Source organism: Drosophila mojavensis, unplaced genomic scaffold (genome assembly GCF_018153725.1).
Source record: "Drosophila mojavensis isolate 15081-1352.22 unplaced genomic scaffold, ASM1815372v1 contig_231, whole genome shotgun sequence".
Classification (NCBI taxonomy): Eukaryota; Metazoa; Arthropoda; class Insecta; order Diptera; family Drosophilidae; genus Drosophila; species Drosophila mojavensis.
In genome coordinates, this window is record NW_025318772.1 from 10,050,992 (window position 1) to 10,074,551 (window position 23,560).

At 35.7% G+C, this 23,560-nt stretch overlaps 5 protein-coding genes across 19 annotated transcripts in view; 4 read left to right on the forward strand and 1 right to left on the reverse strand.

The window, feature by feature from the left end:
* Positions 1 to 8,964, forward strand: part of LOC6575527 (complexin) — a 32,484-nt gene extending 23,520 nt beyond the window's left edge. For 8 of the 15 annotated variants that reach the window (XM_044008209.1, XM_044008207.1, XM_044008212.1 and 5 more), the window contains one exon: positions 4,390 to 5,339. In XM_044008209.1, the coding sequence (XP_043864144.1) occupies positions 4,390 to 4,517 (128 nt within the window). In that variant the 3' untranslated portion in view covers positions 4,518 to 5,339. Of the gene's footprint in view, positions 1 to 1,962; positions 3,132 to 4,389; positions 5,340 to 7,039 lie in introns of those variants that run through there. The other 7 variants (XM_015168062.3, XM_015168060.3, XM_015168058.3 and 4 more) reach the window with 2 other exon arrangements.
* Positions 8,965 to 13,088: 4,124 nt separating this feature from the next.
* Positions 13,089 to 15,481, forward strand: LOC6575529 (melanization protease 1). Its single transcript, XM_002001502.4, has 5 exons — positions 13,089 to 13,262; positions 13,568 to 13,731; positions 14,257 to 14,482; positions 14,535 to 15,107; positions 15,163 to 15,481. The coding sequence occupies exons 1-5, from the start codon at positions 13,205 to 13,207 to the stop codon at positions 15,312 to 15,314; spliced, it is 1,173 nt and encodes a 390-aa protein (XP_002001538.2). The 5' UTR covers positions 13,089 to 13,204; the 3' UTR covers positions 15,315 to 15,481.
* An 86-nt stretch (positions 15,482 to 15,567) lies between these two features.
* Positions 15,568 to 16,636, forward strand: LOC6575530 (39S ribosomal protein L9, mitochondrial). The gene is made up of 2 exons (XM_002001503.4): positions 15,568 to 15,726; positions 15,789 to 16,636. The coding sequence occupies exons 1-2, from the start codon at positions 15,655 to 15,657 to the stop codon at positions 16,488 to 16,490; spliced, it is 774 nt and encodes a 257-aa protein (XP_002001539.1). The 5' UTR covers positions 15,568 to 15,654; the 3' UTR covers positions 16,491 to 16,636.
* LOC6575531 (39 kDa FK506-binding nuclear protein) lies at positions 16,531 to 18,267 on the reverse strand. Its single transcript, XM_002001504.4, has 3 exons — positions 18,145 to 18,267; positions 17,714 to 17,926; positions 16,531 to 17,626 (listed from the first exon to the last, which is right to left on the reverse strand). Exons 1-3 carry the CDS (start codon positions 18,158 to 18,160, stop codon positions 16,743 to 16,745), a joined length of 1,113 nt encoding a protein of 370 aa, XP_002001540.1. The 5' UTR covers positions 18,161 to 18,267; the 3' UTR covers positions 16,531 to 16,742.
* Positions 18,268 to 18,373: 106 nt separating this feature from the next.
* Positions 18,374 to 23,511, forward strand: LOC6575532 (cytoplasmic FMR1-interacting protein). The gene is made up of 10 exons (XM_002001505.4): positions 18,374 to 18,728; positions 18,802 to 20,633; positions 20,692 to 20,865; positions 20,954 to 21,072; positions 21,132 to 21,244; positions 21,323 to 21,522; positions 21,585 to 22,120; positions 22,186 to 22,280; positions 22,355 to 22,741; positions 22,799 to 23,511. The coding sequence occupies exons 1-10, from the start codon at positions 18,522 to 18,524 to the stop codon at positions 23,009 to 23,011; spliced, it is 3,876 nt and encodes a 1,291-aa protein (XP_002001541.1). The 5' UTR covers positions 18,374 to 18,521; the 3' UTR covers positions 23,012 to 23,511.
* The last annotated feature ends 49 nt before the right edge of the window (positions 23,512 to 23,560 follow it).

A 23,560-nucleotide genomic window follows, 5' to 3' on the forward strand; every position in this document is an offset into this window, starting at 1 on the left:
CTAGATAGCTTATTTAGTTATACTTACATTAAACTTATCATTTACATGAAAATTATTTTTTCTGTTAAACAACATAAATTAAGAAATACTCACCAAGTGCACTAACTAACTAATAACTTTGTATGATTTCTTTTCAAACTATAACAAAAACTAACCTAAAAAAACGCTCTTTCCATCTATGAAAACTAAACACGCATAACAACCACAAATATATATTTATGAAGCTCGAATAAAACTATCTACTAATATTTTGTTTGCTAAACTAATGTACTAAAAAAAAACCAATCCAAAAAAGAAAACAGAAACATAACAAAACTAACTAAACGTTCTTATAAACTTTTTCCCTCTTACAATTGCTTACTCTTTTTCTCCTTTACGCCTTATGTAATATATGTATTTTACATAATCAGAACACGTCTATGTAAAATATATATAGTGCATATGCTGTCTATGTATGTGTATTTCTCTTACTCTATACACCATTTGAAATCTAACTATCACACGCTTCGCACACACACGACTTACTATGACTCTTTCTCTCGCTCTCTATCTGTTTACATCTCTACCTTTATACTCATTCACGAAATTTAATTATTATACTCATTCACGAAAGTGAATTATTATACTCATTCACGAAAGTGAATTAGTATATTGGGTTTGTGCAATGTCCGTCTTGCTATCCGTCTGTCCGTATGAACGCAATCTATTTCGGCGCAATTGAACCTAAAGAGAAATTTGGAACACATACTCGTGTATATCTCTGATTTATAAAGTATTAACATTTTTACGATCCGCCCACTAGGGGCGTGGCCAATCGGAAAATGCATTTTCCGATATGCCAGAAATCATGTTAGTTGAAGAGCTAGAAAGCTAAAATTTAGACTACCCAAGATCACGAGCTATGGCGGATATATCTCCGCCCATTGGGGGCATGGCAAATCGGACAAAACTGTATCTCCAAGAGTTTTACAGCTAGAGCGGTGAAATTTTGCACGTCAGCTAATGTTATGACTCTATAAAATATATATATTCTAAGTCTACGCCCATTAGGGGCGTGGCAAATCGGACCTGAAGATATAGTGATTTTTTAAATTCTGCTATATTTTGGACACTTTTGATGCCAGAGACCTCAAATTTTGTATATATACTCGGGCTGATCACCCAAGAGCAAAAATTTTGTCGGATATATGTCCGCCCACAAGGGGCGTGGCAATCCGCAAAAGTTTATATCTCCTAAAGTATAATAGCTAGAAGCTTCAAATTTAGATAGTTAAGTTACCAGTAACCTCCTCTATCGATGACCCAAAAATAATGTTTACGCCTCTTTAGGCGTGGCGAGGCATATCGAAAAATACCCTGTAATTTTGACATTTTTTGAGGGTAAGCATTCAAACTTTGCAGTTAGGGTACCGCTATCACGTTCTAAGGACTGATCAAAAATGAGGTATCTACGCCCAGTATGGGCGTTGCAAATCGGAAAAAACAGTATTTTATACAGTATTAAAGCGAAACTTAACTACTAAATTGTTGATGGGATGTTAATGAGTATTCCGCAGTCGGTAACGCCCGACTGCAACGTTCTTACTTGTTTTGTTTTGGTATTTTCTCTGAATGCTTCATTTCGCGAGCAGAACAATTATGTTTTATGTTCTGACTGCCGCCCAAACCCCTCTGCCTTCACCTGCTGCATTGCATTTTGAGTGACGTATTTTTAGCAATAACAAATTTTACAATTTTCATTTAGAACAATTACATATACTTATACATATATATTTGGCTACCGTACAGTTATCAGTTGCACTCAAAAACATAACTTTACGAAAATTGCGCTATGTTAGTTAACATAAGCATCTATGCAAAATACATATACATATACCAGTTAAACATACATATAACATTTGTAGTCTACTCTACAAAGTATGCTTATTTATTGCTGTTTCCATACTCAATTTCTTTTTACAGAACTGAAAAATCAAATAGAAACGCAAGTAAATGAGCTAAAAACTCAAATAGAGGGAAAATGTGTCATGCAGTGATATGTCAGTCATCATAAAAAATATATGTAACAATAATAACAAAAATTAATTAAAATAATAATAACTGAACGAGTAAAAACGAAACATTTATAAAATGCAATTGATTTCTAACACTTGAATTTGTTGATAATGCAAATAATATAAATATTATGTTCCGAATACGTTCTGCGTAATATTGGAATAATCCATTTAGTTATATTTATATATAACACAGTATCTCGAAAAAAAATTATATAAACTGCAAAATAATACAAAAAGTTTAATAGTAACAAAATAAAAGTACCGAAATTATAATGACTAAAACAATATACATTCGTTTGAATGTATGAAAAACAGGACGGTGAAATCCTATTGAATTTTAAAAGTAGTTAAAACATAAACTAAATTATGTATAAATGAAATATATAGTAAACGCCTTTAATAATATATTCAAATCACTTTTGCTTCGATGATAATGTAATATACTCAATGCCCCCAAAACTATAAAAAAGAAAAAGAAAAACAAACAAAACACTTAAAAGAAACAAAAAGAATACATTAGTTGATAGCGATAAAAATAACAGAAACGATATCGATGACATAGTCGTTATCGTAACTAAAACGTAACTGCGATTGGTGCGACAGAGACATAGTCAGAAAACAGTTATAATGGAGAGGTTGCTGAATCATGTCGAACCGTCGAAATACGTTGCTGAAGAATCTTTTTTTGGACTTTAATGAAACATAATTACATAAACATGCATCCCAATATATACACGAATTTCTATGGAAACTGGATATGATCTAGCATACTTTTTCTGTTGGCGATAAATGATATATTTAGATCTATACTTCCAAAGAAATTAAAATTAAACTTTCCCAAATGTGGACTACAAAATCAACGTTGGTATTCGAACTGATTGAAGAATTGAGAAAAAAATAATGATGAACCAAACCCAAGATCTCATGATCGTTTTGTTTTTTAAAAGTCTCCTTTAACAGCTGTAACATTTTGTTTCTTTTCTATACAATTAAAAATACATACACACAACAAACTGAGAACATTCTAAGCTATTTGAGATACTTACTGAACATACTGATTGAAGCTTCTAAAATGTAAGTAAAACCAACTCCTATCCTAGAATTAAAACTCTACATTAAATACTTTTAAAACTTTCAGTTTCTTAACTAAAACCTATATATATTTATTAAGTTACAAAATAATCAAATAGGACATAATGTATGATAAACAGAAAAAAAAAAAAAAAAACAAAAAATTAGATAAAACTTTATATTATAGGCATTTAGCCCAGGACAATAGTTCTTAAGAAAACGCTAGGCAGTTCGAGAGCATAATGCTGTGATACATTTAGCATCCATTTTGTCACGTCCCCTCTTAAAAAAGTAATAATAATAAATATTAAATAAAAAATGATGCATGCTTTAAAGCGCAAACCTTAATATCATCACATACTTAATACGTAATACCATAATACATGCAGACAATGCTAACGATTAAAAACGGAAACTTATACTATATATATTTTCTATACATATAACTCTGTTGTCTGATCTGACTCTATAATATTTGGGTCTCAAGGGTAGGTACTTGGGTACATCCCTTTCGATATCCATAAACATATATACTACAAATACAAATACCACATCTGAATTGTAGATAATACGATGTTTCACGCAATAACAAAACAATACCCTGGTACAGAATGCTATGCATGAATGTACATATTTGAGCCATGCACATAAACGAGTCAAGTATATATCAATTATATGTGAAATTATAGTATATGGTTAATATATCGTTATTCGATTAATAAGCGATTCAACACTCGTATGTCTGCTAACAATATATAGCCAAATATATATAGACATAATGTATATATATATAATGTATATATATCACACTTTCCCTTCATTATGTGCCCTTTCCAAATCCAAATTTAGATCCGTCTTTAAATCTGCCTGTAGAATGCCTTATAGAGTTAACCTTAAAAAAATGTATACAAATCCAAGATTACTATTTGGAAAGGACATTTCAGCTTCGGGCAACCGAAGCTCGCATTTTTACTTTTTGTTTTTAAATTTATGCAATATACTTTACATATATATGAATATAAATACATATGAATAAATGTATTAATCACACTGCATTCTCTATATTTATCTCTCTCTCTTTCTCTGGTGTCTCTTTTCTCTCTCTTTCTCTGTCTCTCTCTTCTTTTGATTTGAAACACTATTTTGAATCTATAATCTGCGCCACTACTACTACTCTGCCTAAAAATACAACAACAACCACACGAAACAACAACAATCTTCACCACAACATCAACAACAACGACTCGCTGGTCTCTTTCAGACATATGTACTCTCGTGTTAAAATATATGGTACACCACCCGTATCATCATCTACAACAACAACAGCACAACAAGAAAACAAGTACAACAACAACATCTACAGAAGTTATCTTATATGTACAATACTAAATGAAACAACAAATCATTATACCACAAAACCAAACAATAGTTCAAAAGTATATCTAATTGTTGTGAATATTTCTTTTTATTTTTCCTTCTTTTGTATAGTGCATATCTATATACACCTACACACACTCCCTTACACACACTCATATATAGTAACATGCATATAGACAAAGAAATATATACGGTGTTGTAAATGTTAAAAGTTATATGTACAGATTCAACAAAAACAGACGACAAATACCAAAACAAACAAATGTTCAACTTACATACACAGTCAAAAATACCGCATAGTGAGTAAAGTGTATTCAATACTTAATATATGAGATATACATAAATTAGTGAACAATATTTATTACATCAAAAAGTGAAACGAGTTACAAAAGCTTTTGACTAACCGGAAGCTTGTGTGTTGTTAAAAACTTTTGGGCATCAACAATAGCCCATTCTGATCCTGACGAAAGTCAAGACTTTTTCGTAGTATAACTACCTATTTCTTTCTATCATTGCCTAACACTGTTTCTTACATATTTTGACTTCGAAGGCAACAACTAAACTCGCTGTCAATCCCTAAAAAGCAATTCCCTAGTGCCCCTCGCTCGATAAAATTATGAACGATCAAATTGCCTTAAAGTGGCTCCAAGATACTATCCAAATGCTTAAAATATCTTTAACTTCTAAACTCTACTCAAAAACTACTACAATTAGTATAAATATATATATTTATTTATTTATGTCCAAACTTAATTTTTCTAGTTTTACCGAACCCAAGTTTTATGCTCTTTCCAATTCTTAGCTCTTACAAGTAAATGGAAAATGCTTTCAAAATATAACAACATGTTTAACTAGATTCTAGTAAAGGAAATATATCTCTATTGCGTTCTTTCAAAACATATATATGATATTGAAGTTCACTTGTATTGATTACTAAACATTAAAAGAAAAAAAAAAAGACACACCAAATTTATACCAAATATATACACAACAAAAGAAGAAGAACATTATATTTAATCATAACGAAAGATTTTAATGTAAATCATTAATGTTGCAAATGTTTAAAATGGTTCAGATGAATTTTTTTTTAGTTTTGACGTTTAATATTACAGATAGTTATGATATAATATATATGTATATGTATATCGAAAAGTTTATAGATACCAAATTATTATTGAATATTATTAAATAATATACCCATTTATATATATTCCTACATATATGTATATGTATCTATATATCGCTATATATATATTTGGGTATTTGTGTAACTAAATAGGGAAATGAATTTAAAAAAAAAAAAAAAAAAAAACGTAGAAAAAAAGAAAACATCAAACAAAACAAAAAATGCAATATAATGTTGAAAATTATACCATTCAAGTCATTATTAAATGTGAAAGCAGCTCTATACACAAAAAAAAAAAAAAAAAATTAAAAAGTTAATAAAAAACATAAGAAATCGTTAATAGTTGATTAATTATATTGTTACTTTAAACATTTGAAAAGAAAAAAATATAATAAAAAAAAAAAACACAAATGAATAATAAAAACAAGATATATATGTATAATATATACTTATATGAGAAAAAACACAAATAATACAATGGTTTTTTTTTGTGTACGTCTGGGCAAATAATCTCGAACTCTTTTTCTCTGAGTTTCTCTCTCTTCCCATCGAACCAAGTACACTATATCTCTTATATTCTCTCTCTCTCTCTCTCTCTCTCTCTCTCTCTCTCCCTCTTTCTATCTCTGTCTACGTTTAGCATTCTTGATTTGGCATGAATGTTAGTCTAAATGTTTCTCCATTTACCTTAAATTCCTTATATGTGTGTCTGTTCGTGCCCATCTCTCTCTCTCTCTATCTGTCTCTGTCTCTCTATCCCTATACCTTTTGCTCTCTATAATTTCCTGTTCCTTTTTTAACTGAAAAAAACGCAGGTGCTACTGTCTATTGTCTATCTTAACTATTATAAACGCTAAGTATACCTAATCCTTAAAAACGTTGTCTACTCGTATACCATGCATCTCTGCATCTGCATCTCCATACATTCTGAGCTGACACTCAGATATATTTGTTGTACACTAAGTCAAAGGTAGAAGGTGAGTTGTGTCTTTAAAAATCTTTAAAACGAGATGCCTCCTAAAAAACGTGAGTATCATCGTTTTCCTCTTAATTTCCGTTGCACTCTTAAGACTCATTTATAGTCAGCCCCACCGCTCGGTAGGTATCTCCCAAATACAAAATTAATGTAAACAGCACAATACAGACGCAAAACAAAATTTTTAACAAATGAAAAAAAAAAGAAAAAAGAAAAGATTGAGACAATTTCTTCCGATTGTGTCTTGTGTGTTCTAGGCTGAACAAAAAACTATCAAAAACTGTCAACAAAAACTCTTTCATTTTGTAACATTTTTCTTTATCTTATGTCATTTATTCTGGTAATTTATTATTTTTCTTTTCGTAGCCAATTTGACGAACTTGTACAAATTTTTCAATAAAAATTAATTTCTTTTCATTTTTGTACTTTCAGCGAAATTAAGAAAACGTCTCAGCGATGCTTTTAAGAATTGTCCACTGAGAAACTTGTTTTGAAACACCAGTCTATCCCCGATTCCACAGAAGATGTATTAGCATTGCATAATTTCGGTTTCAAGCTGCATGCGGACATATATATATATATATATATATATATATATATATATATATACATATATAAGCCGACATGCTCTATTAACATATATACTTTATACTTTATTCATAGTGCCAAGAAAACCTCCTTATTGCGTATAAATGTGAAAAAGCGGTTGATATACATAAATAACTATGTATATCGATCAATATTATATAAATATTTGTACAACCTTACGATGTGCCCTTGGAACGCATAAGCTGCTGCACTAAATTTTAATTAGAGTTCAGTATTGAGCAAATTGGTGAATTGTTTTTGAAGTTCTGTTTATCGATAGAAATATTTTATATATCGAATAAGTACAACGATGAAGCATTAGAAAAAATAGATTAAAGCATTTCAGAACTCGAAATTTAATAAACAAAAACATTAGTTAAAAGCAATTAGGGCACACAAACTCAACCAGAATAAAAAAAATCGTCTTTTATATTTTACCGTGTGCGCGGTTCTTAAGATTCGATTTGATTCGGTAATATTCAAAACGTTTCGATTATGTTCAATTTAGCTTGTAGACGCTTTAAAATGTTTTCGTTCGTTGCCAAAATAATTCATAAGATTTTTAATGTACCTGAAATTCCAAATATGCTAATGGAAGTCTAAAAAATTAGGTTAAGCTTCTTCAAAATATTTACATAATTTTTCAGATATATATAGTTATATCTTCTATATTTTCAGGAATAGAAGCTAGTTGAAAACCATTTCAAGAGTTAAGAAACATTTTTCCGTACTTCGGTCAGCCGAAGCAGACAGATTATTCAAACCTATATATAATACGTTATAATGATTAATAATGATGAACAAAATGGCAAATTTTCTTTTAGTTTTTTAGAGGCATGCTAGTGAGATTTTTCGAATCAATCATTTAGAAGAGCAACAATCATATCTAAAACCTATCAAATTTCGTGTCTTAATTTAAAAATATTAAATGATTTTACAAAAATTTAATGAAAGTAAAATACAGAAATGTTTCAAAAATGTAAACGTAGTTGATATCGAATGTAGTGTATATATATATATATATATATATATATATATATATATATATAACGACCGACTGAAATTATTGTTAAAAGTTTGATATATATATAAGATGAAAATGAAAACGAAATATATATTAAAGTTTCTATACCTTAATCAATCAGAAATTTGCGATTCAATATATACAATATATACATACATATATACATATTGCGATAGTTGAGCAAATCCAAAAAATAATTAATTGTATAGAGTCATTTACAAAATTTTACGATTCTAACAATACTTCGTAAGAAAGTATAAAATATAAATAAATTAAAATAAAGCTGTTATATACTTTTATAAAATAGCAAACGAGTGTTTGTCAGCTTATCTTAGTTAACTCTGGAAATCTATATCTATATCCTGATGCTCGTGAATGTCAAAATGCAAACTAAATCGAAGACTAGTTTAAAAAAAAAATAAATAAATAAGAGACAAACTTCAGCGGTTTGAAAAAGGAAAGAAAAAGAAAACGAACTAAGAATTATTATCCTAGCGATTATGATACTAATAAATAAATATATTCAGGCATTTTAATAATTATACTTAAGACCCTCGTTCTACATAGGCGCCCATGCATATATGTACATACAAAGGTACATATGCATACTGCATTACATTGCATTCGTTTATATATTATACTGTATTGCGTTTTAATATGTTGTGTTGTATTTACTGTTGAATTGTATTTTAATATATATAGACAGTGTTAATTTCCAATAAAAAGTTTTTAAATGCAACTAAAACTCCTGCTTTTTAATTGCTCCTTTATTAGCTACTGCAGCCCAACTATCTACGATCAGTAATAAATAGAAAATACTCGTTACACTGTTAGTTACACTGAGGAGTCAGTGCTTCAAGACAGAGTGTCCCTCGATATTAATCAAAATTTAAAAAATCATATCTGTTCGTTTGTCAATGTTGTGTTTCCGTGAGGCATTTGTCTTGAGACTCATTTCGTAAGTGTTTTGGTTTAAGTCATGCATACATATAAAATAGGTCGGCCACTAAATAATTTCGTTTAATAAGATCAGATGATCCTCTCGAATTTTGTTGCAGTCAACCTCTCTCTAACCGCTTTACCGTTCTATATTTGGATAGCTATTATAATAATGCATGTTTGTTAATATTTTTTAAAGATTTTTATACCCTGATTCCATTGAAAATGGGAAATCAGGTTGTAATGGTTTTGTGGAAATGTATGTAACAGGCAGAAGGAGGCGTGGCAGACCCCACAAAGTTTATATATTCTTGATCAGGGCGACGAGCTGGGTCGATTTGGCCCTGTCCGTATGTATGAACGCGTCGATGTCAGAAGATATAAGAGCTAGAGACTTCAATTTTTTTTTTTTTTAATATCCGTATTATTTATCACAAATAATCGATAACTCATCCCGTTATTTTGTATCGATAAAAAGCCCTATCGAAAATCAGTTATAAAATTATATCTCCTACATCTTTAAAGCTAGAGTCTCCATGCATTATATGCATTTTATACAATTTCGGTTTTTGTTAAAATTTACCCCCCACCCCTATATCCACCCCCTCACCCACATATTTGTAAATGACGTATTTCAAATACTAGAGACTTGTGCTTTGGCAAATGCATGCATATCAATGTTATAATCATAATCTGAAAGTTTCTTGAAGATAGTCAATCCACAAGAAAAGCTATTAAACAATTAAATTCTCATTTTAAGCGCACACTGCAGCCCATGCGTGTTTATACGTGTGTGTTTCTTGTGTAAGCAGAAAGACGCGATAAATTATTGAAATAGCTGTTTTTCGAAGGGTTTAGGGGATCTCGTAGTCGAGCAGTCTTGACTTTCTTACTTGTTTTAAAATAGTTTTTTTAATAGTTTGCAAAAACAATTAAAGCAGACTTCAACGGGTCTCGACTCAACAAGATAAACTGAAAATATTATTTTGTGACTTATTTATTACAACCCACCACTCAAACATAAATAAAGCCTGGTTTTAAGCATCCAGGATATTTTTAATGGTATTTGGTATTTGGTTTGGCATTTCATGATGCTGTCATTATGCGAGGCCGCATTGTTTAAAGATAAAATGCCAAAGTGTTTGGAAACTGCCCGTCCTGCCTTGACATGGCTGGTCCTGGTTCTGCTTCGCGCTCATCCTTGTGCTGTTCGACAACGAGGAATTCGATTGGGGGTGGCAGTTGACTATTGCACGTACTACAAATCAATACAGAATGTGCTCATGCTTATCGTTATCTCCCTTTTGCTTCTAGCATATTTCCTTTAATTAAAAAAGTTCCGCAATGTTTCCAAACAATTGATTCCTAAATTGACATCGTTGACATTTTAATGCGTTTAGTTCCGCTTGTCACTTAATGCGAGCTTTATCCACACTATAAACATACATATCGACAGGGCTGCCCATTTTTCTCAGTGCAGAAAGGATATACATATGTTTTGTGCGAATGTGTGGATCTAGTTCATATATTTTCTTATGAATTTTGAATATACATAAACTGCACATGATGAAACACAAAGCTTAACTGCTGGATATGTACAAGAAACGAATAATATTTCGAATAGCAATCTGCGCAGCGTTATTACACGTTTTCTATACCCTGAACCCATTGTAAATGGGAAATGAGGGTATAATGGTTTTGTGAAAAAGTATATAACGGGCAGAAGGAATCATCGCATAAAGTATATATATTCTTGATCAGCACGACGAGCTGAGTTGATATAGCCCTGTCCGTCTGTCCGTCCCTTCGTCCGTCCGTCGATCTCAGAAGTTATAAGAGAGAGCTGAAATTCGGCATGCATACTCGTGTGTACCATACGCAGTACAAGTTTATCATATTTTTTCAATAACTCGTCCGATAACTTTTTTATCGAGAATCGAAAAATTGATTTTGTTTATTCAGCCTATTTTGAACACTTTTAGACCTAGAGACTTCAGATTTACTGTGTATATATAGTTGATACGAAAATTTTTTAATTTACAGATTTTAGATACCACGCCCCCTTCGCCCACAATTTGTAAAAAAGTACTAGTAGACTTGTACACAATTTGGAATGTACACACATTTTCACCATATGATTACGCTCTGAAAGATTCATTAAGATTGTATGTGTACAAAAGAAATAATTCAACAAATAAATTCTCATAATATTGCCCACACTACGCAGCCCAAGATCAGTTGCTACTATCTGCGCAGTCAGCAGAGCGCGTGATTACGCGTGCGTGTGGATGCATGTGTGTATAAAAGAAGTACAGAATGAGTAGAATATCAGCTTAGCGGTTAAGGGTATCTCCTAGGCGAGCAATCTCGACTGGAGCCTTCTTACTTGTTTTTCTTTGCGAACTTTGCTCATAAATAATGCATCAAATGCCTTTTAATTATACAAACATACCAGGTATCCCCTCCCCAAGCACCAATAAATGGACACACACTTTGTTTTCACCCAAGTGTAAAGAGTCGTGTTTATTAGCCAAAACAAACGCAAGCAATCCCAGTGTTGGTCTGTATGTGCTTGTATATTCTGGCTAAAGTTCCACTTTAATGTAATACGAAGCAGCAATGGAATGCCATAATGAAATGCATTGTCAAATGAAATGGTAAAATTGACGACGTCCACTCTTTCCTAAAGTGCCCAACCGCATTAAATCAGCAAACTAACCGCCACTAAATAAACACTCACACAAGCACACACACACACGTAAGCAGCAAATGTTGGTTGCTGCCTCGACCAGGATCTAAAGTTAAAAGCACTTGTAACAAATTGAAATCATTCATCTTACTTTTCGCATTCATTTGCACTCACATCTACACACTCCTGCACACCCACCCACACACACACAGGTGTACATGTGCCAAGCCCCGTCGTCCACATTAATGTGGGTCTTTCAAATTCGCCTGGTCAGCCAATAGTATTAAGTAGTTGGGATTTGGGCATTTCTGTGCACAGGTAAAACCGCCTTGTATTTACTGTTTATTTATAGAGTGACACAAAGCTTATCTCTTTTGGAAGCGTTGGTCATTCTGTATAAATTTCCATAAACAGTTCTACTGGGATACAAATGTAAATATCTTCAGAGTAGATTAAAGTAAACCATATCCCAAAAATATATATATATACTTTTTTTTCGATTAAGAAGCTAATTGAGCGAGTGATAGATTAATAACATATAAAATGCTTTAACGAATTAAATAACTAAAAATTTCAGTTCCCTTAGTTTCCAGTTCAAATATATGTTACAGCCTTTAAAACAACAAATAATAATAGATTAATAATATATAAACAGCTTTAACAAATTAAATAAATAAAATTTCAGTTCCATTAATTTCCAGTTCAGATATATGTTACAGCCTTTAAAACAACAAAGGCTACTAAATACGCATGGTAAACATATACATATGTATGTATACATCTTCGTATAGAAAAAAAAAGAAGAAAATGATGAAAAAAATTTTAGAAGTGAACTTCAGTTTTTCGCTCAATCGAGTTGTCTGCTGCAGTTACCGCAAGCGCTTTCGAGTGGAAGTGGCTATTAAAACCGGCCAAGAACTGTCAGAGTGAAGCAGAAGAGAAATCAACTCGCCATTCAACTAAAAATTGCATTGATGACGCGGTAGATGGGGAAACGTAAATATAAAAGAAGAAAAAATTTAGCAGATAGCAGAGACTTCACAATCGTCTTATACGTATTAACTTATGAGCTCTTTACTTATAGAGCTAATCACTCTCACACACTCCCTCTCCCTTCTCTCTGTTGCTCTTTCTTTCTCTCTCTCTCTCTCTGTCTCTCTCTATCTGCTCTCTACCCTCTATCTCTCAGAGGCTTCGCTGACAGCTATAAGTAGAATCAGGTTGATCTTCATAAGGCGCGTTCAGTGCAATTGAGCTGGCTACGGGAAGAACACGTAGCAACGCTATATTTAAAATCTTGTTATCGAATAAATTGGTTTTGTATTTAAAATTTAATTAACATTTTTATAATTTCAAAATGAAAATCCTTCTGGTTTTGATGCTGCTACAAAGGTTACATTATAGCTACGCGCAAGGTGAGCGAAGACAATGGCCGCAGACACAATCATTGGGTAGAGTCCCAGAATTGAGTCAGAGAACGGCATTAAGACTAACAAGAATAAAAAAACAAGAAGTAATCAACTGGTTATCAGCTGTGAACTCGACCCAATGAAATCTGTGAAACGACGCGTCGTTTACAATTTCAAATATTCGACATTGTCATTTTTATACCCTGAACCCATTTTTTTCATTTATTTTCTCTTCATTCCTATTTTTTTTTTTTTTTTTTTTTTATTTTGTGCTTAATTTATATTTAATTTTATTACTATTTTCTCTGCAGAAACCTTCGGATATTGTACTACGCCTACTGATCAAAGTGGCACCTGTATTTATCTCAGAGATTGCACCTATCTATTCGAGCTGATCCAGAAGATGACTTTATCCTCGTCTGAACGCAGCCTCCTACAAAATAGCCAATGCGGCTATCGGACTGGTCAGGTATTGGTGAGTATGAATCAATCAGTGAATCAATAAATACAGACATTTATATATGTGTGACAGCAATGAGAAGTCGTGAAACCCACTTGGTGGGTCTGAATGAGTAAAAAAGTGAATGAGTGGATGAATGAGCATCAGTCGACTAAATGTAAATAAAGGATTTTCATACAAAATCAATATAGTGAAAGCAGAAAGACTCCGACTTTCTTCAGTGATTATTATACCCTGAACCCATAGAAAATGGGAAATCAGGGTATAATGGTTTTGTTAAAAGTATGTAACAGGCAGGAGGCGTGGCAGACCCCACAAAGTATATATATTCTTGATGTCATCTTGGGCGAAGAGCTGTGTCGATTTGACCCTGTCCGTCCGTCCGTATGTATGAACGCGTCGATCTCAGAAGATATAAGAGCTAGAGACTTACTTTTTTTTCCTAGGTCCGTGCATATCACGCGCACATCGCATTCACAAAGAAAAATTGTGGGTAGTAGGCTAGCTGAAGTTTTACTGTACATTTAAAATTATTTGTAGATTTGCTGCGCAAATAGTCGCCAACTAAGTGAACAGCCCATTTGGGGCCAAAAGCAACCACAACCCCAGCCCCAGCTCCAGCCGCAACCAAGCATGCCCATTAGGCGCTCTGGGCTTCTACCCCAGGCTCCAAATTGTGGCGATAACTTCGCCGATCGGGTGGTGGGGGGTATTAATACTGCCATTAATGAATTTACCTGGTTGGCTCTAATCGAGTATACAAAACGTAAGTGGCACGTCGTCCAGCCGAAACTGTACTAATGAGTTTGCTTTCGCAGCCAACAATGATATTGGACACCACTGTGGGGGATCGCTGATCAACAACCGTTATGTTCTAACAGCGGCGCATTGCGTTTCCGCCATACCACGGGATTGGCGGCTGACGGGCGTCCGTCTAGGTGATTGGGACACCACATCCAATCCAGACTGTATCACCGGGCGAAATGGCAAAACGGACTGCAATGATCCGTATGTCGATGTGGGTGTTTCGGAGAGAATACCACATCCTCAGTACCCCGGAAACACGCGGGATCAATTTCATGATATTGCGCTGCTGCGTTTGAGTCGGGAAGTGGCCTTCACGAATTTCATTGCGCCTGTTTGTCTGCCGATACTGCCGGAGCAAAGGAATACGATTTTCCTGGGACGTAAAATGTTTGTCGCTGGTTGGGGTCGTACCGAAACGAATAACACATCGAATATCAAGCTTAAGGCTGAACTGCAACCTGTGCCTACAGAGGACTGTAATCGCCGATATCAGACCCAGCGACGTACTCTGACATCGAATCAAATGTGCGCTGGTGGAGTAGAAGGCATCGATTCTTGCCGAGGTGACTCCGGTGGACCATTGGGTAACATATATCACCATCAATATCAATAATATCTTTCAATGTTTCCCTATTTTAGTCATGGAGGAGTCCAATAACGGTTACAGCAATTTTTATCTGACTGGCGTTGTCTCGTATGGACCCACACCTTGCGGTCTTGCCGGCTGGCCAGGCGTATACACACTTGTATCTGCCTACATTGATTGGATTGAGGCAACTATAAGAGGATAAAATTGCGCTAAAAACGGACAATTGATGCTTTAGATTTTATAATCGATTGTTGATCAATATTTCGTATATATATATATATATATATATATATATATTATACTGGAATATCAGCGCTATAGCTTTTAACCTAAAAAAAAAAATACAAAATAAAAAAAAATAGCAAAATACTTTTTTGAGATTTTAGATTCTGTATTATTGACAGGGCTGCTTCTGTCACTTACTATCGATATTTGTTGCGTTAGCATGCGATGAATGTTGAGTTTGCACACTAGCCAGAGTGGTTTGCAACCGATATTTTTACGAATAATAATCTGTGGTTACTTATCCATACTAAACAAATATGTTGAAAAACCTATGTACAACACAATTATATCTGCTAAAAGGGGCAAACAATTTGAAGCAACAAGTGCGGGTAAGCTGTCTGATGTCTTATAGAGCGAGTGCAAGTCGAATAATATATCCCAACATCTGCAGACCACTTTCGTCTTGAAACGCAAATATGAACCGCTGTTACACAAGACGAATGAGAAGCCTCGTCGCCTACGCGCGAAACACTTCATTTATGAGCTTGTGGAGGATACACAAGTAAAAAAACGCCCTAACATGGAAGTGGTGCTGAAAACCTTCGTAGAGGGTGTTGGCGACAAGGGCGATGTGGTCTCAATGAAGCCACATTTCGTGTACAACAAGTTGCTGTTGCCCGGTTTGGCGACTTATAAAACACCTGAAAACATTGTCAAATATTCGAAGACGGAAGCCGAAAAGTCGGCTGTGCAGCATAGTTCGGCATATGCACAACGCACTGTCAACATGCTAGAGTCAATCGTTCTAGCGGTGATAATGAACAAGGATGAGCCCTGGGTACTAGAACCGTGGCACATTAAAGCTTCCTTACGCAAGGCGGGCTTTCACTGCAAAGAGGAATGCATAAAGCTACCCTCAGAGCGCATTGAAGGACCCGACCTAAGAAAGGAGAATAAGGAATTCAGCTGCATCATAACAATTAACAAGCTGGAACAGGCCACACTAAAATGTCGCATTCATCACTGGAGCACTGACCCGAGCGAACGCTTGCCCTATGTCCTCGAACACTGGAAGCTGCCAGCAGAACCACTGCTCGAATCAAGCCAAAACGAGGCACCAACAAGCAATGTCCAAAAGCCAATTGTTAAATGAATATATCTTATATATATATATATACATATAGTAAGTCATATAGTCTTTCCTATAAATCTGCTTTATTTGAAATCAACATTCAATCGCACGAAAAGTGGATTTTATAAATTTATAAGAAAATAATATGAGCACATTTGTTATATATATCCGTGTATGGTGTATGCATTCATAACCGAACGATCTGCTGATATTGATAATCAATAGTAATATTTAATTCTATATTTAGATGCCTAATTTCTTCTTTAAGCTGCCTTAGTGTACAGCCTTCAGCTCCACATCGAAGACGAGCGTCGAGTTTGGCGGAATAGTGGGCGGATGGCCGCGTGCGCCATATGCCATGTGAGCTGGGCAAGTAATGCGACGTTTACCGCCCACCTTCATACCACTAACGCCTACATCCCAGCCTTTAATCACTTCTCCAGCGCCTAAGGCGAACTTAAATCCACTTCCTTTCTGCATGCTGTCGAATGTTTTGTTATTGGATTTAAGGCGTCCAACGTAGTAAACGGACACGCGTTTACCCTGCTTAGCCTCCGGCCCGTTGCCTGCCTGTATATCCTGGACCTTAACACCACCCGCTATGGTGCGCTCCCCACCAGATGCAGTAGAAGCAGCGGGATTTTGTTTACCCTCCTTTGCCTTGACCTGCTCTTTCTTCGGCTCAGATCCAGCTACCACTTTGTTTTCCTTCTTTGATTTTTGCTGCTGCTGCTGCTTCTCCTGTTTTTTGGCCACACCATTTTGTTCCTTAGCTGGTTTTTTGGCAGTCTCATTTAATTTGGCTTTTTTTGCCTTGGGAGCTGCGTTATTTTCCTCCTCATCCTCTTCATCAGAGTCATCCTCGTCCTCGTCCTCGTCAGAGTCATCCTCTTCGTCGTCTTCATCACCAGATTCATCCTCGAGCAATGATGAATACTCAGCAGCGAGCTTGCTATCATCCATATCATCATCATCGTCCTCGTCTTCATCCTCCTCTCCGCCATCTTCATCAGATTGAATGGCGTCGGCACCCCCTTTAGCCTTTTGGCCCTTCTTTAAAGCGTTCACAACTTTCTCATATTCCTCTTCGTCTTCGAATTCATCATCAGATTCATCAGTATCATGCAAGTAGCCAATCAATGAAACCACAGCATTTCCTGAAAAATATTACAATATAAATATATATATAATATATGTATACGTAGTATATAAATACCACAGTATGTATTAAATTAGAGCCTCACCAGTTGTTTGAAACATAATCTTATCGCCCTTGCAGAAGTTCAAATCGAGTGTCATTTGGGGCAAGCTTTTAGATAAAGTTGCAACAATGAACTTGGTTTTATCTGCGGTAATGTAAACCTTAGCGGAGTCGCCCTCATCAAGTGCTACGCCCGAAATATGGAACGATTTCACAATGGTTTGTGTGTACTTCCGGTTGGGTTTCATACTTAATCCTAAAAGAGTATATAAGGCAAACACAAATAGATATTTATTATTTACAAAAAAAAAATAAATGCACGGCCCTAAAACAAGTCCACGCTGTGACGGCGGCGGCAAGCACGTGGTATATGCAAAATTCCACGAACTGCCGGAGCGTTAGCTTGTACTCAAGTATTTTATGAATTATTGCATCTGAAAATATTAAAACATTTAATAAACAATTAAAACTTACCCCAGAACATCGACATTTTGTAGATTGAATTTTATTTAGCGCAATAGAGAAATATATTAAAAAAAAAACGTGCACGACAGAAGACGCGTTCTCAAATAAACGACTGACGCCGGTAAATTGCAAGTGCTGGAAAAGATGTAATGGCATTCCGGCGCCAACGATTACTACATATCGATATTATAAACTGACATTCACACACATTTTGGAACTTGCAACACTGCATGTACGCGCCTCGCTGTGACTCAGGCACATAAAATTATTTGTGTATTTGTGACGAAAAACTCGTGTCAGAGAAACAGAGCGCCATAGCCCCGCCTTTCAGTGCGTTTTTATCTGTTCATTTCCGTCACTAAGTTAAAAGTGATGAAAATAGTAAAATGACCGAAAAGATAACGCTAGCTGATGCCCTGTCTAATGTAGAGGTGCTGGACGAAATACCTCTGCCCGATGAGCAGCCGTGTATTGAGGCCCAGCCCTGTTCCATTATTTACAAAGCAAATTTTGATACGAACTTCGAGGATCGTAATGGTTTCGTTACAGGCATTGCCAAGTACATCGAAGAAGCAACAACACACGCAAACTTGGTAAGTTCTTGAGAATCGATCGGTATAGTATTTTAGAAAATGATAATTGAATGTGATTTTACATTCGCTCCAGAACGTTTTACTTGACGAGGGTCAAAAGCATGCTGTTATGCTGTATACCTGGCGCTGCTGCTCCCGGGCCATACCGCAGCCAAAATCAAACGAGCAGCCAAATCGTGTGGAAATCTATGAAAAAACCGTGGAAGTTCTAGCACCGGAGGTGAATAAGTTGCTCAACTTTATGTATTTCCAACGCAAAGCTATCGAAGCATTTTCGGGAGAAATAAAACGTCTATGTCATGCTGAGAAACGCAAGGACTTCGTATCGGAGGCATATCTTCTTACACTCGGAAAGTTTATTAATATGTTTGCCGTGCTGGACGAATTGAAGAATATGAAGTCAAGCGTAAAGAACGACTATTCGACATATAGACGCGCAGCACAGTTCCTTAAAGTTATGTCCGATTCGCATACGCTTCAAGAATCACAAAATCTTTCAATGTTCTTGGCGACTCAAAACAAAATACGTGACACTGTCAAGGATACGTTGGAAAAAATCGTTGGCTACGAGGATTTGCTATCTGACGTTGTCAACATTTGCGTGCATATGTTTGAAACGAAAATGTATTTGACGCCCGAGGAGAAGCACATGCTGGTGAAAGTCATGGGCTTCGGTTTATTTCTCATGGACAGTGACGCGTGCAATATCAACAAACTAGATCAGAAAAAAAAAATACGTCTGGATCGCATTGATCGCATCTTCAAGAATCTAGAGGTGGTGCCTCTCTTTGGCGATATGCAAATAGCTCCATTTAACTATATAAAACGCAGCAAACATTTTGATTCTAGCAAGTGGCCCTTGTCTAGCTCCAATGCCATCAGCCCGCAGGCAGATTTGATGGTGCATTTGCCCCAGATACGCGAGGACCATGTGAAATACATATCCGAGCTGGCACGATACACAAATGAGGTGACCACCACCGTCAAAGAGAATCCAACGGATGCTGAGAATCGAATTACGGCAGACCTGGCATTGCGCGGTCTGCAGCTGTTATCTGAGTGGACCAGCGTCGTCACCGAGCTCTACTCGTGGAAACTGCTGCATCCCACTGATCATCATCAGAACAAAGATTGTCCCGTGGAAGCGGAGGAATATGAGCGTGCTACTCGCTACAATTACACATCCGAAGAGAAGTTTGCACTGATCGAGGTGATTGCTATGATCAAGGGACTGCAGGTTCTAATGGCACGCATTGAAACAGTACTCTGCGAGGCAATCAGACGCAATATCTATGCTGAGTTGCAGGACTTTGTGCAGCTAACACTACGCGAACCTCTTCGCAAGGCAGTCAAAAACAAAAAGGATTTGATCCGGAGCATTATTATGTCGGTGCGTGAAACTTCCGCGGATTGGCAAAAAGGCTATGAGCCCACTGATGATCCAGTGTCCAAGGGCAAGAAGGATCCCGATGGTGGCTTTCGTATACATGTGCCCCGCTTGAATGTGGGGCCCTCCTCCACACAACTGTACATGGTGCGCACAATGCTCGAGTCCCTGATTGCTGACAAAAGCGGCGGAAAGCGTACTCTACGCAAAGATATTGATGGCAACTATTTAATGCAGATTGATACTTTTCATAAGACATCTTTTTATTGGAGTTACTTGCTAAATCTGAGCGATACACTGCAAAAGTGCTGCGACCTGTCCCAGTTGTGGTATCGCGAATTCTACTTGGAAATGACTATGGGCCGCAAAGTAAACAAGTGCATGGTGCGACATCAACACAATGAAGAATGCAAAGATTTAATTACAATGGAGAAACGTATTCAGTTTCCTATTGAAATGTCCATGCCATGGATATTAACCGATCACATACTCCAAACCAAGGAGCCATCTATGATGGAGTAAGTTTCTGTCCATTGAACCTTATAGTATTATTGTAATTCTTGTTTATTGCTTTAGGTTTGTGCTGTATCCGTTGGACTTGTACAACGATTCAGCACATTATGCTCTTACAGTGTTCCGCAAGCAATTCCTCTATGACGAGGTGGAAGCCGAAGTCAATTTGTGCTTTGATCAGTTTGTATATAAACTAAGTGAGCAAATATTTGCACACTACAAGCAACTGGCTGGCAGGTGAGTTTGATATATGTACTTAGATGATTTGCACCCTTCAAACCTTTAAGTCCATACTTTTAACTCTGTGATCGTATTTTTCTTCTAGCATTTTCTTAGATAAACGTTTTCGTCTGGAGTGCGAAGTTTTAGGTTTTAATTTCCAATCATATCCACGCAACAATCGCTATGAAACACTTCTGAAGCAAAGGCATGTGCAGCTCTTAGGTAAATATAATAGTATTGCGCACAAAACATATACTTAAACACTTTTTGCCGCTTACCAGGTCGTTCCATTGATCTAAACAAACTAATTACACAACGTATCAATGCAAATATGCACAAGAGTATAGAATTGGCCATCAGTCGTTTCGAGGGCAATGACATAACAGGGATTGTGGTAAGTAAAATCTGAAAGATGCACCACAAGAAAATTAATGATAAATTGAACATGTACTTGTCAATATTATTATTGAAGGAACTCGAGGGACTTTTGGAAGCCAACCGTATTTGTCACAAAATGCTAAGCAAATATTTGGCTTTAGATAATTTTGAAGGCATGGTCAAGGAGGCAAATCATAATGTCCTGGCTCCGTATGGCCGCATCACTTTACATGTTTTTGTGGAATTAAATTATGACTTTCTGGTTAATTACTGTTACAATGCAGCTACGAATCGGTATGTTCTGGTCAACTACATTACATCAGAATTCAATAAAATGTTTGTTATTTCATTTACAGCTTTATTCGTACGAAGGTCAATTTATCGTCCTCACAGGCCATACAGCGCGAAAAGCCGCCTCAGATGTCGCATTATTATCTATGGGGCTCAAAGCAGCTGAATGCTGCATATACCACACAGTACGGCCAGTATACTGGGTTTGTTGGCTCACCACATTTCCATGCTATGTGTCGTCTATTAGGCTACCAGGGCATCGCCGTAGTAATGGACATAATACTAAAGGACATTGTTAAGCCACTGATACAAGGCTCGTTGCTGCAGTTCACTAAAACGCTAATGATTGCTATGCCCAAATCTTGCAAATTGCCCCGTTGCGAATATGGCTCGCCCGGTGTGCTCAGCTATTATCAGGCACATCTTACTGACATTGTGCAATATCCAGATACCAAAACGGAATTATTTCAATCGTTTAGGGAGTTTGGCAACTGCATAATCTTTTGCCTTTTAATCGAGCAAGCTCTGTCGCAAGAGGAGGTGTGCGATCTGCTCCATGCAGCACTCTTTCAAAACATCTTCCCGCGTCCCTTTTGCAAAGGTGCGCTTTAGTCTTTCAATTTGATACAATTTTTATATTTATATGTTTACCATATATTTTTATAGAGAACGAAAAGCCGGAGGCTAAGCAAAAACGTCTGGAAGCTCAGTTTGCCAATCTGCAAATTGTGTCTAATGTAGAGAAAATTGGTACCGCCAAGGTAAATATCTAGTAAATAGATAAATAAATGCTTATACTTTTTCTGATTTTTTTTTTTACAATTATAATACGCAGCAAGCAATGATAGCACGTGAAGGAGATCTGCTGACACGCGAGCGCCTTTGCTGCGGCCTGAGCATATTTGAAGTCATTTTAAATCGAGTAAAAAGTTATTTGGATGATCCTGTCTGGTGTGGCCCACCGCCTGCTAATGGTATTATCCATGTTGACGAATGCTCTGAATTTCATCGTCTCTGGTCTGCATTGCAATTTGTCTATTGTATACCAGTGCGCGGCACCGAGTACACCATTGAGGAGCTCTTTGGCGAGGGTCTCAATTGGGCTGGTTGCGTTATGATCGTACTGCTTGGTCAGCAGCGACGTTTTGAAGCGCTCGACTTTTGTTATCACATATTACGTGTGCAACGCGTCGATGGCAAGGACGAGGATGTGAAGGGCATTGTAAGTGGACATTCCCCTAACTAAATTACAATTTTAATTAACATCTTCCTAATGCAGCAATTGAAACGAATGGTCGATCGCATAAGACGCTTTCAAGTATTAAATTCACAAATCTTTTCAATACTTAACAAATATCTGAAGGGAGGTGACGGTGAAGGCTCAAATGTGGAGCATGTGCGTTGTTTCCCGCCACCACAGCATCCATCGGTCATATCCTCATCGTCACACTATCAAGATCCACAAAAGCTACGTCAGAGCATGAACAATTAAGATTTATACAGTGTTTAAGCTAATCATAGACTCTTAACATTAATATATTTAATCATGACGCAACTAGCTACTCACACACAATATATTCGGGTATTTAGACAGTTTCTATGCAAGCCTGAGAATTCATTCGATTTTATAACAATTGTTTATTATTTCACATGATATATTTTGAATTATGCAACTATCTATAGATTTATAACAATAACAATAATTCTACACTATTTCTTAAACATTGTAATTTCTGAGTTGAGTACTATATTCAAAACAATCAAAAATAGTAGCAAAAGCAAAATTAGCCAAGGAATCGACAATTGGGCAATGAATTAAACTGGTTTAACGGTAAAAAAGCTTAAAAAATCAAAATCGAAAGTGTATTAAATAAAAATAAATCAGACAATTAGCCAGCGCGCATATACATATAAATATATTTATACACATACAAACTTAATACAATGAACTTTATCGAATAAAATTTTCATACGTATTTCTAATAAACTTTAGAAAACTCCGTTTTTTCAGTTATTCTAACGAAGAGCATAGATCAAATAT